The sequence below is a fragment of the Cladophialophora psammophila genome, assembly GCF_000585535.1.
Source record: "Cladophialophora psammophila CBS 110553 chromosome Unknown aczJe-supercont1.17, whole genome shotgun sequence".
Classification (NCBI taxonomy): Eukaryota; Fungi; Ascomycota; class Eurotiomycetes; order Chaetothyriales; family Herpotrichiellaceae; genus Cladophialophora; species Cladophialophora psammophila.
This window is the reverse complement of record NW_006912938.1, coordinates 612,858-625,424: the sequence shown is the minus strand read 5'-3', so window position 1 is coordinate 625,424 and position 12,567 is coordinate 612,858. Positions and strand designations below refer to the sequence as shown.

Sequence of the window (12,567 nt, the reverse complement as noted above, 5' to 3'; positions counted from 1 at the left end):
AGGAAGAGGGACGTGGTTCTTACGCTCTTCTCCGCCTGTCTCTCGTCAATACCCAGATACAGGTTCGGGTCTTCGGTTCAGACCTCTCTGTTATAGTCATTGATCGGCGTCCAAGCGTCCAAGCGTCCAAACACACCACAAACGCCTCATATTGGAACAAGCCTAGTCTGCGTCTTCCCATCGACTTATTTTGCCGTCGTTACCACAACTTCCTGATTTTCCACGTTGCTCGTGACTGTCTTCAACAACTCCGGCCCTACCTCAACTTCTCCTTCAGTAACTGCCTTCAGATCAGGGACGTCGGAATGCTTGACCCCGTCAAACACTTTGTCCACTTCTTCGAGCGTAAGGCCTCTTGTCTCGACCCAATACCAGATAACACCGACCAACATCACAATATCCGCACTTGCGTTTATAATGTAGGTCTTCCATCCAATAGCATCCAGGGCAAAGGGAAAGGCCATCGTCACCAGCAGGCCCGATAGCTTTGTGGTCAGAGTATACAATCCCATGCCTACTGACCTTAGAGAGTATGAGAGTACTTCAGGCGGGTAGAGCACTGTGAGCGGAGTAATGCCGTATGCATACGCTGCGTTGTAGAGGAATATCATCGCTATGGTGCCGTAGATTCCTGACTTGTTTGTCGAATCTCCGTATATCGCGGTGAGTCCGGCGAGAATGTAAAAGGTCACAACCTGGCCTGCAAGGCTGATTGCGCAAAGTATTTTTCTGCCCAGAGAATCGGCGAACCAGGCACCTGCCAGTGAGACGACCAATGTCCACGAAGTCAAGATGATGTTGATTTCGAGCTGGGTCGTTGGGTCACTGATTCCAGCCTGTGCCTACGGTCCCTGGGTCAGCATCTGCCATTTCATTGTGCCTATCGAGATGGACATACCAGCATATCGCCGAAGTAGAAGGTGATAATATTGGTCCCAGGCAGCATAACAATAATGGAAAATGTCGCGGTGATGATGATACGTTTCCGGTTTGCTTTAGTGCTGAAAGCTTGACGCCACGACAGTTGTTGGCTCTTCTCCCAGGCAATTGTGTCAGTTATCTCTCGGTACTGCACCAGCACGACTGGAGAATCCTTGTCACCGTTGGCGTTGAGTGCTGCCAGCACCTCCAGGGCCTCGTCATGCCGATCACGGTCAATGAGAAATCGAGGCGATTCTGGGAGAAAGAGGAGGACCAGCATGCAAAGGATGCTAGGGATTATTTGGACCAAGCTGGGCGTTCTCCAAGCCCACGTCGATGAATAGTGTTGCGTCTGCAAAATAAACCATGATTGAGCACTACCCGGGTAGCGACATTCAAAAAGCTTACCGAGTAACAAACGCCTGAAGCAACAAGGGTGCCGACACCCCAGCAGGCATAGTACAGACCCAATGCCACGGCGCGGTGCTTTGGGGGAGCAGTCTCCGCCACATATGTAGGACACGCTGTTTGAGCAAAGCCCAATCCGAAGCCTCGACGCAGGTTAGCATTGCTCACCATGTTCTTCAGCTCGATGACGACTTACCGACAATGAACCGCCCAGCAATAAACATGCCAATGTTCTGAGCGGCCGATTGAATGATAGCACCGATCAGGGTGAGAACGCAAGAAAGCATGATGCTTTTCCATCTCCCGATCCAGGCGACGACAAACCCAGCAATGAGGGCGGAGCACGATCCTCCAACATAGGAAATTGCGGTATTCAACGATTTAGTGGCCGTCGTCAGAGTGAAGTAGTTCTGGTATGTTGGCATCACGTTGAGGCTGCCCATTATCGAGCTGTCGTATCCCAAGAGCACCGAGTCGACCACCGAGACGGAGACGACGGCGACAAGAAGTGCCATCTGTGAAGCCGGGACTAGGCGAGATAGGCGTCCCTTTGGACGCATCCATTGTCCCATGATACTCCCTTGGTGCAGGTGACACGTGTTGGACGATAAAGTCGAAAGGTTCGAGCTGAGGTTTTCTCGCACGCTCGATTGTTATAGACAGGGCACTTGCCGTCTTCCAGGGCAAGAGTCAAGACAGACTGCACCTGAGGGACCATGGAGCATGGGTTTTATATTGCACACAAGAGACAAGGACTCTCTCTCTCTCTCTCTCTCTCTCTCTCGGTTTGCAACAACCGATATCAATAAGATGGAACAACCTGCATACAACTTACCAAAGGCCTTATCAAGAAAGCGATACTCCAACTCCCCATTCCAATGACAGAGCCGACTCTGATCTCCGCGTTGTCACCCAAGGAGGATATGGAGGCACTGTCTCTCGACCCCGCAGATAGCGAGAAGATCCCTTCCTTTTCCAGGGCCAATACCAGGATTGGATAGAGACTCAGTACGCGGTGTTCCTCCAGGTACTGCCCGCTTCAAGAGAAGTTTTGCTCGAAACTCATTTTCCCACCTTTTAAGGACCGATCAATACTAGTACAGGTCTCCCGCCATAGCTTCTTGATAGGGTCGTCGACGTTCCGATAATAGTCTTGAAGGAATTCTTTCTGAACACCTCGTAAGTGGTCCTCGGACATCATATTGTCCTTGTCCACAAGTTGCGACCCCCTGAGGTTCACAAGTGACGATTTCGGCTAAAGGCAGAAATCAACCGCGTGGCAAACCGTTGGGCCAAATTCTCTACCCACAAATGACAAGATGACTGACACCGACCGTGTGTAATGCTGAAGCTCTTGGCGGTGTAATCAACGAATTCGCAAGGCCAGTTGTTCTGTGAACGCGACGTAAACTTCTGCGCCTAGCGCACACTCGATCAGTAAAATTCCGACATGAAAGAGATGTGGTAGGTGAATATCGGGTGCTTGTCGCTTAAGGCCTCGAGCATTAACCTCCATACACAGCCACTCTCTGTTCCTCCCAACTTCTGGAATTACTCGGAGAATTGTTTGCGTCTGGAGAAACTCTGCCCATTGTGTAGTAATGAGCACATACCCAAGTTCGGCTACCTTCCACATTGAGGTCAGCCGATACCTGTTCCGGATGGAAATCCTTCGGCTTCTGTTGCTGGAGATTTTCTCATACAGGGTATGCTCAAATTCACAAACAAACTCCAGCAAGACGAAGGGAACACAAGAAAAGTGGACCTACAACAGCGAGGGAGTGTCAATGAAGACCAGCCTGAGTTAGGGACACAAAAGGACAAAACTACCTGGCCACCAGTCGCTCATCCTCCCGTGGGAGACACGATTGAACCGGCCAGACCTGTTGGCTCCCAACATGCCCGAGCAGAGCCAGGATCCCAGGTATCCAGAGCTGCACGATACGGCATATCGATTGCTTCAATGGGGAAACGGGTCGATACATGAGCACAACTTCGAACTCTTGGCACAAACACAGTCTGTCAGCCTGCCGCCATTACAGTTGGCAATATTACTTCCTGTTACCTACACTAAGGGCTCTGGTGGGTGGCCCTCCAACTCATGTTCGGTGTGGTGATCACTGTACTGAGCGCCTTGCATCAGGCTTTACAAGACTGTGCTAATCTTCGGGGCATTGAGTACCGTCACTGCGGGTGTGGTCGCTTCCTCTACGTCAACGCGGTCAGCCCGTCTAGAGCAAGTCTAATGCACAACGCCATGGCCCGGATTGTGGACAGGTTAGACGCCGTTGAAGCACAGATCCGGGACCCCATTTCCAATGGCGATGTGACAGCCTGGAAGAGATTCGGCCTGCATCCCAGTGAGCTCGGTACGAAGCTGCACTCAACTACCCAGATTTGTGGGCAAGTGCAAAGTTATACAAGTGGCCCGAATTGTAGCACTCGTCGAGATCTAGACCTGCATCCGCCGTGAGCAAATTGCTACAACCCTGCAACCAGCATATGGTGTGAAAGTAATAGTGGCTACATATGCAAACAGTGCGTGTCGGAATATAGTTTTGCCGAGGATGGGTTGTGAATCCAACCACTCACAGAGCCCAAGGAACCATTGTAGAGGCAGAGGGAATTGCTCTGTTATTTAATTTGACAACTCCAAGGCATCCAGTGACTGTGGTACGACCAATCCTAATACAAACCTGCGCATTTGAGCAGAGGTAGATGTCCACCACACCTCAAGACGAGGATGAGAGCGAGCCACCCCAGCGGACCTAGACGACGACATCGGTGTTGGAGATACATTGGATCAGCGCGTTATTGCCAGAAACTATCCCTGAAATATTCATAGTATCCTTCTGACTGGTTTCATGCCTTCTTTCCCACTACCGGACAAACCGCACCCTTGGCGGCTGTCTCGAGGTTGGGGTGCTCGTGCACCTTGTCCCTGTGATGCTCAAACTTGGCGTTCGTGACGGGACAGACATCGCCCTCCTTCGCGTCCTTGGTCGAGGGGTGGTTCGGAGGCAACACAGTCGAGACGGTACCGACCACAGGGCAGATGCCCTCGTCCATGGCCTGCTGCTCAGGGCGGCTGACGATCTTGGTGAGGGCGGGGCAGTTATCGGCGTTGGCGAGGTCTTGGGCGGCGGCCGAGTCGAAGATACCCGGGTGCTTGTGGAGGTTGTGGTGGTGATCCGTGGTGGCCTTTGTGACAGGGCAGACCTGACCAGGCTTGTCCATGTCGAAATCGGGGTGCTGGGGAGGCAGGACGGTGTTGGTGGTGCCAACCACGGGACAGACGGCAGCAGCCATGACGCAGGTGTGAAGATGTAGCAACTGCAAAGCCGACTTGGAGAGGATGGCAAGGATAGATGGGGTGAGGGCGCTTGATATGTAAGAAACAAGGAGGAAGGGCGGTTCCCAAGGCTGCGCAATGCGGTGCTGAGACGGGTTGTTTGGGTGACAAAGAGGCAGAACAACGGAGACGCAGGGCACCGAACAGGCCAAGAATGAAGAATGCCCTTTGGTCAGCAGCCTTGTCCCATGACGTAGTACCTGGTACGTACAGGGTCGTGGCCATTACCCCGCAATCCTAATCGGGTATACAAGGCAGCCAATCACAGGCCGTCGGTTGATAATCTCTCGGTTACTGTAGCATCGGGGGAAGCATTTCCTTGTGCAAGATTGTTACGAGGTACCCAGTACACAGCTACACAGCCACCAAACAAGCTGCCAGCCTCGCCGGTCGGGATTTGTGTTTATTTGTGTGTCCTGTGCGCCGTGCGGCAGTGAGAATGACAAGGCTGCAGAAATCAAGGAAATCAGACCCAATAGGCTCTCGTCAAAATGTGCCCGTAAGGCGCGAGGCCAAGTTCCGAGGAGGAAGTCCATGGTCCTCATTTCCCACTCTTCCGCGCCGTCTCGATGGCCTTGACCGCCAACGCCGTCGCCACGCCTCGACTGCCAATCTTCAAACTGATTTTACCCGTTTGACAGAGCCAGCCGACCGGCCACCCGCCATCTACCTCCTGCAACGCCTCCAGCTTCCGCAGGTCAACTTCATTCTTGAGGCCCATATCAAGACAAGCAATCACTCGCATGGCCAGCTCCACCGAATCTCCTGGTGACCCGATTCGTTCTTGCAGTCGCTCGCGCAGGAGGGCCCAAGTGCTGCGATATATGTCGCTCTCGGGATTGGCGACCAGGAGGCGACTGAAAAGGTACAAGAAGACGTCTCCGCTGGGGTAGTAGTACGTTCCATCGAGATACGCTCGGTAGAAGAGGACATCTGAAACCCAGGCTTTTGTGGGCTGTAGCGCGGGCAAGTCATCCCGACCATATTTGTGAAAGAAGCGAAGAGCGTTGACGCAAACGGCGGGATCGATACGAGGCCGCTTGTTGTCAAAATATGTCTGTGAAGCGTCGGTATCTCCCCTCTCGGAAGGCTGGCATAGGGAGAATACTCACTAGAATAATGCCATCTCTGTTCGTGTACAGGAGGACTTCGTCGAGAATAGAATGTGCTTTCCCGAGGTCGTGGGGCAGCAGGATCATCGCCAGCGAAGTTGTGTCGATGTCATCAGGGTGCTTTTCCACCGTATCGATGGGTTTTTCTGTCGCATTGGTCAGTCCACTCAAAGCTAATCAAAGGGCCCAGGTCTCGAGAATTTCTCACCGATATAGTAATTCCATGTGCGCTCATAGAACGTCATCGAGACAAGATCTCTTGACGTTCGCATTGTTAGCATGTCCTTCAACAGCCTTCCGGGCCGGGCGCATCAAGACTCACAAATCACCAGCAGCTTCATACAAGAAGAGCTGGGCAAAATTGTCTCTCACTTCTCGTCCTTCTGGAGTAACGCACCACATGGTCTTAGCGTTCTTGTGCAGCCACTCTCGTCCCCGGTCGACGCCATCATCGAAGACGTGGTGGATGAATTGCCTCAACCCGGAAGCATCCTTGTATCTGAGGCACCTGATGCCAAGCGACCTGGCCGCGAGGATGTTTTCCGCGTTATCGTCCACAAATACCACATCCTTCGGCTTCACATTGATCTTGTTAAGAACATGCCGGAAGAATCCAAGCTCAGGCTTACACATGCCCACTTGAGCAGAGATAAAGAAGCCATCGAACAAACTCCAGTCGTACCGTGCATCCCCTTCCAAGGCCTTCCATTCAGGCAAGGGAATGTTTGACATGAGATAGATTTTCAATGTGCCCCGATAAGTCTCTTTCAATCCTCGGATCATACCAAAGACCTCTTCATCAGGACTGAGAGATTGCGCGGCCTGCTTAAATGCTTCGGCCACATCAGATAACAAGAGGCCATACTGTGTCGCAAGACGGCTGTAGCATTCTTCTTGAGTGATCACACCTGAGTCGTATTCATGCCAGAAGCGAGTCTTGAGGAGTCGATGCAGCATTGCCGGCGATACTGGCAGAGCTTCTGGTGCGGTCCAGTTACACAAGACATCACCGAGGTCTACTATGAGCGCCGACACGTTTGGTGTCGGGCTTTCAGGAATGGCCTCGGTGGCAGGAGCAGTATCAGACTGGTCCTCGAACTTTCCAAGTCCGATGTCGTCGGTGACAGGCGCGGCACCACCAGCCTTCTCGTCTAGATAGCAGGCTGAATCTTGCCGCGTCAGCCGGGGTTTCGCTAAAGGATCAGGATCGATCGTTTCCGATACTAATGGCGACTCAACGGCGGGAAGTGGCTCTGCATCCAGCGGGCTAAGGTCATTTTCCTCCCCGCTGCTTTGTCCTGAGGAAATATCCGTCACCGCCACTTGAGCTTGGACCTTCAAATCTTGGGAACTTAATTTGAGATCGAGCGCCTCGTCATGCTGGGGTAGGTCGGAGAATGTATTCCCCGAGATCCTAGTGTCAATCGGGAGGAAGTTATTGGGTTCCGGAAGGGCCGATTCCGTAGCAGCCATGGTGAATCTGCAACAAAATGAAAATTTGAAACGAGGAAGAAGCAGAACACGGATCAACAGGTGGAGGAGTACCGCTGCTTTTCAGCAACGCAGACATGGGGACGGCCGACTCCCATGTCCTCGACACAGATTGAACAGACAATCTCGGCCACAGTTAAGCCCTGTTATCGTTGGGATGGGTAGATGCATTCTTTGGTCATTCTCGCACCCCAACCGCAAGACTGGTACCCATGTATCAGCATGATAGAAGGCGGACCACATCAAGGAAATCCACTTGCATGAGCCCCTGCCGCTGGAATTGCCGGCGTGAGGATCGGTGCAGGCGGATCCTTGGTCTCGACAGTAGTTTAGCTGTGCTGGCTCAAGGTCATAGGATTGGACCAAAAGCTAGAGCCACAAAACAGGGACCGCGATCCACGCAAGGAGAAGGCCGCGTGTGGTGGAAGAAGGGAGGCGACAGAGGCGAGGGCGTTGAATGCGAGGGAATCCTGCGGTACCACCGAATCTTCTTGATAAAGCTCCGTCGTGTGCCCCTAGGGATGCAGGTCAGTGGGATCTCGTGTCAACAATGATAGAGAGGGGAGGCAAGTGATAGGATGGTTTCCTCAACACCTGCATGTGAACGGCCAACTGAATGGTCCAGTTGGAGAAACACTTTTTGAGTGCATTTCCATTCATGCATTTTGACAACACAGACATTAGGACAGGCGCATAGCATGTTGATCTTCAAGATGCGGGGATATATATGCAGGCAGACCGGCGGTGCGTGGTGAGGTGGCAGCAGGATGGAAACATGTGCTGGACATTGACTGGATCTTTGCACCTCGTCCCCATCAGTAACTAACCGTTTCCGGCTCTCGAGAGTCTCTTATGCACACGCGCTAGGTGATCCTTCGCTACCCGAGTCCTGGCCTTCCGGTAACTGTCGCGTCATCGAGCTACTTCGCGTGGATATTGGCCATGATTCGTCTCCGGCGGTCCGAGAGATGAGAAGAAGGTGGCTTGACGGACGTTTATTCTCACTCTGGCAAAGTCTCCCGCGGAAGATTCAGGGCTGGTCGCTTGAGACGGGCACTTGCCCTTGTCAACCCCTCGGTAGTTGGGCACCCCCTGAGGTTAAGCAAGGTGAAGGTGTAGAGCATTGTGCGGGTGGTGGCTTCGCCAAAGCGTCGCGGACAGCCTGAAGGGAAAGATGAAAAGGAAGAAAAGCGTCTGATCGATGAATTAATTAAATGAAACGGGAACACGCATTTTCAATCTCAAAACAGCGAGCTGCATTAGCCCAATTCGGCAGCCAACCGTACATGGAACGATATGTATTACAAGCCCAAGTCCCCGATATGTATCCTGTAGCCATCCTCCTCGCCTCTCCCGCTTCCTCAGCAATTATCAGCTACAATGCAGCTTGAACCACCTTGGCCACTCGCTCCGGTACTTCGGTCAGCTTGAACCCCTCTGAGCTGTGCGTGGGGAGTCTCCCACCCCGAATATTAACCTGCATAGCCTGGGCGAGCAGTTTGGGCTCAGCCAGACCGCTGTCTCTTTCTGACCTCCACGTCACAAAGTCTTCCATCTGTGTGCCCAGCTTGGCATGCTTGTTCTCCCTAGCCTGAGCTTCAACCGTCGTGAACGGCACGGCCTTGCTCCCATCCACATGCTGCCCAATGGGCACATCTCGACTGTCTGGTGGATAGTCATGCCCAGTGTACAGCTTGAAGTGCCCTGGAAGGCACAAGAGCTTTTGCATCGAAGTATAAAGGTCGGTAGCGGACCCTCCAGGAAAGTCGCAGCGTGCCGAGCCGACGTCCGGGTTGAAGATTGAATCCCCAGTGAAGACGTTGGAACCGATGATGTAGCCAAGGTGGTCAGGCGTATGGCCTGGAAGGTGGACAGCACGTGCCTCGATGGATCCAATGGCAAAGGTCTCGTTATCAGAGAAAGTATGGTCGAATGCGTCGACTAGGTCCGATTGAGGCACGCCGTATATTTTGGACATGGTTTCCTGAACCTGCCGAATGCGTTGACCAATGCACACTTCGGGACGGGGCGCGTTTTGCTGTCGCCCGGCAAGGACGTTCTGAAGGTATCGGGACGCGGTGAGATGGTCGGCATGGGCATGAGTCTCGAGTATTTTGGAAATAGTGTATCCCTGATCTGCCACCAAGTCGAGAATCTGGTCGGCCGAGTGTGTGGACACCTTGCCCGTCTCTTTGTCATAGTCAAGAACAGAATCGATGATTACGGCATCCTTTGTCTTTTCATCCGCGACAACATACTGCCACGTGCCTGTCACAGGTTCAAATAGTGTGTGAATCTTTGGCTCCATTGCGACCCTGCTGTCCTAAGAGTCTTTGAGGTAGATTGAGTGCGGGCCGAGTGCGGGCGGGTGTCTGTAGCAATCGAGAATCGTATCGTGGGCCCCAGAGTCGACCCGTTGGAGATCCAAGGACATATATACCCGGATCCGCGAGGGAGGCTCGTAAACACCGAATCATGGTTCCCAGCGATCATCAAAAGACGACGGGCATAACAAGGGTGCGTGATCATTATTACACACCTAACCTGACCTCCCCGGAGACACAAGGCTGAGTTCGGGCTCTACAGCCTGGTCCCCGAGGCTGACACCAACCGTCAGGGGAGGCTAGAACACGAAACGACCAGTTGTCGGGCTCCCCTCTCGTCAGCTTGGCGGTAGACAAAGGAAAGCGAAAATAATCAACTGCGTCTACAAGACTTGCCGGAGACAATTTCCAGTTCAATTCCATCATTGCAAGCTTTGCCTCTGGGTCTAGGGCTGGTCTTTGATCGTTTTGCCCTTCCCTTCTTCTGGCAAGAGCCCACATGGGTGACGTTGTCCCTTTCATGCCGGCTCGTATTTCCCAGGTGGAGTATCACGTACCGTATAAGATGACTCGGGGAATGCGTGGTGTGTGGCTCCAAAGTGTAAGTTTGCGGATCTGGTGCAAAACTTGGAAGACTGCCACACGACCTAAGTACGAGACAAGTGATGTTGGTCAAATCACGTTCGCACAAGCAACCTCCCGCCCGAGAACCTTACCTAGGTACTGTTAGCTTCTCACCGAGCCACTTACTGCAAGAACCATCGAGATACAGTGAAATTTAAGCGAGGAGCCATCACAACACAAACAGGAAAAGAGGAAAATATACAGCAGAAGCACACGTTTATCTTTTCATGGGATGATGCAAGCATAGAACGTCGATTCGTCGGATCAACTGTCGAGCCTCTCTCCCACCCCCGAACTTCGTTCCTACTGGTGGTCGATATACAGGGAGGAGAAAGGAGGGGTTTCTTCTAGTAATGCCGAGCTCCTCAACCCGTTCCATGGACATCATTGCCAAGTTTGCCCCCTTCTCGTGTTTCCACTGCTTTTCTGGTCCCCGAGGTCGCACTCTTCTGCTCTCTTGCTTGCCCCTCTTGGGCCACAAGATTGCCACTGCGCTCCCCTCTGCTCTCTGCCCTCTTGCCATCCATTTGCCCTCATCTTCACTATCCCTGGCCATGCATTCCCCTTCTTTGCAGCCATCAATGCCCACCCTTTCCGCGAGTTTGACGTAGGTCCGAGCCATCTCACAGCCGAGGGCTGATTGGATTGACTCTCGCATCGGACGTTTTGTTGCAATTCGCTGCTGGTTAGTAGTAGATTCGCCTTGGTCTGATTCGGTGGACTCTAGGCCGACGTGGTGTTCTTGTCCTTTGATTTTGTATTGGCACGGAAGAAGGAAGCTCTCCCCTCCCACAACATATACACTCACCAACTCTCTCAATGAACCGTCACCTTGAAAGCTCCAAGCTCTCAAGCTCTCATTTACTTCCGTCTCTTCTCTACAACAATAGTCTTCCTCCTGTCGTCGCCGCCACTGCTCTTCCCCTTTGTCGTCGTCGTCGTCGTCGTCGTCGGAGCCGGCGCTCTCTTCTCCGCCTCCCTGTGCATCCGTGCACGACGCTCCCTCTCATCCTCACTTGATTCTTCGGAGCTGTCGTTCGATTCGCACTCGGAGGAACTCGAGCTCCATGCACCACAGCGCTTACCGCCGCAGTCGAGTTTGACCCGTTGGCCAGACCGAGTGACCCCATACCGCTCGCAGCGGCAGCTGTGGTCGCTCACACTCGACATGGAGGAGGGCGAGGATCGTGAGAACACAGTTCCAGAAGAGGAGCTGTCGTCTGACAATTCGGACGGCGAGGCAGAGGAGTCGGCTATGCGATAGCCTGCGAACCGTTCCTCAAGGTCGTCCACGGGAGAAACCTCGTAGTCGGCCTCGCGCAACTGCCGGGACGCGTACGGCTTGCTGGGTTTTGGATGTTGGATCTTTCCAGGGCTGAGCGCACGACCTTGTGGTATCTCCCTGCTGTGGCGCGATGAGGGAACTTCAGTGTTGACACTAGGCCGGGATGGTTTGGAGCTAGATTTGTCGCCTCCCGGAACGTCGATGATGTTGAGCTTGCGGCCTGTAGTCTTCTCCGTCACGAATTCTTTGGCCGGGTCGTGAGAAACATGATAGCCGTCGACAATGTAGTAGTACCAGTAGCGGGAGCCCAGTTTGAGGGCATTCGACCCTTGGAAACGGAACGTGCCTTTCCAGGAACCGGGCTTGGCCGCAGGATCCTTGACTAGGGACAAGGGGAGCTGGGATTTGTAGTTGTCCCATGAGCCGAGCAAGTGCACAGTGCGGACATTGGGAGAGGTACGGAGGGTGAAAGAGAGTTGGACCGCTGGTGACGACATTTTGGTGCCTTGTGATTTTTTTTCTTTTGTAGTTAGGTTGGATTCGGGATGAATTAGTCGGTGTCTGGCTATCGAGTCAGCTTGATGAGATGGAAATGGTTATAACCCATGAGAAAAGGGGAATGATACATTTACTCAAGAAAAACGATGTCGTCGAGACTTTTGGTTCGTGACAATGCGTTAGATGTGTCGTTAGTTTTGCTGTAGAGCTGTGGTGGGGTGGCCTAAGAAGAGTCGTCCGAATTAAAAATGCTAATGATGCTCTGTTGGATGGTGAAAATGCTGAACAGAAATATGGCCGATTATTGGCAGATCAAGTACACTGAAGTGCCTAGATCAACGTCCACGTGTGTGATGATGATTGCCGTCTAGAAGTGTTTGTCTAAATTGGGCAGAGCTTCCTCGACAGATGGGTCAAGGTTGATGTTTGCTTGATATCTAGGAAGGTTTCAGAAAGGTGCGTTGTGGATCAGTGTCAACTAGATTGACCGGCAATCGTGACGACACAATGTAGAGCGTTGATCGAGGTTGTAGTGATGCTTGATGCTGAAGC

General features: G+C 52.7%; 5 protein-coding genes across 5 annotated transcripts; all 5 read right to left on the bottom strand.

The window, feature by feature from the left end:
* Positions 1-185: 185 nt before the first annotated feature.
* On the bottom strand, positions 186-1,844 carry A1O5_09834 (uncharacterized protein; the record flags this gene model as incomplete). The annotated part of the gene is made up of 4 exons (XM_007750412.1): positions 186-842; positions 899-1,273; positions 1,330-1,472; positions 1,526-1,844. The coding sequence occupies 4 exons, from the start codon at positions 1,842-1,844 to the stop codon at positions 186-188; spliced, it is 1,494 nt and encodes a 497-aa protein (XP_007748602.1).
* Positions 1,845-4,191: 2,347 nt separating this feature from the next.
* Positions 4,192-4,638, bottom strand: A1O5_09833 (uncharacterized protein; the record flags this gene model as incomplete). Its single annotated transcript, XM_007750411.1, has 1 exon — positions 4,192-4,638. The coding sequence occupies one exon, from the start codon at positions 4,636-4,638 to the stop codon at positions 4,192-4,194; it is 447 nt and encodes a 148-aa protein (XP_007748601.1).
* A 584-nt stretch (positions 4,639-5,222) lies between these two features.
* Positions 5,223-7,266, bottom strand: A1O5_09832 (uncharacterized protein; the record flags this gene model as incomplete). Its single annotated transcript, XM_007750410.1, has 4 exons — positions 5,223-5,738; positions 5,794-5,939; positions 6,002-6,051; positions 6,116-7,266. The coding sequence occupies 4 exons, from the start codon at positions 7,264-7,266 to the stop codon at positions 5,223-5,225; spliced, it is 1,863 nt and encodes a 620-aa protein (XP_007748600.1).
* A 1,393-nt stretch (positions 7,267-8,659) lies between these two features.
* On the bottom strand, positions 8,660-9,592 carry A1O5_09831 (uncharacterized protein; the record flags this gene model as incomplete). The annotated part of the gene is made up of 1 exon (XM_007750409.1): positions 8,660-9,592. One exon carries the CDS (start codon positions 9,590-9,592, stop codon positions 8,660-8,662), a length of 933 nt encoding a protein of 310 aa, XP_007748599.1.
* A 1,501-nt stretch (positions 9,593-11,093) lies between these two features.
* On the bottom strand, positions 11,094-12,014 carry A1O5_09830 (uncharacterized protein; the record flags this gene model as incomplete). Its single annotated transcript, XM_007750408.1, has 1 exon — positions 11,094-12,014. One exon carries the CDS (start codon positions 12,012-12,014, stop codon positions 11,094-11,096), a length of 921 nt encoding a protein of 306 aa, XP_007748598.1.
* Positions 12,015-12,567: the final 553 nt, after the last annotated feature.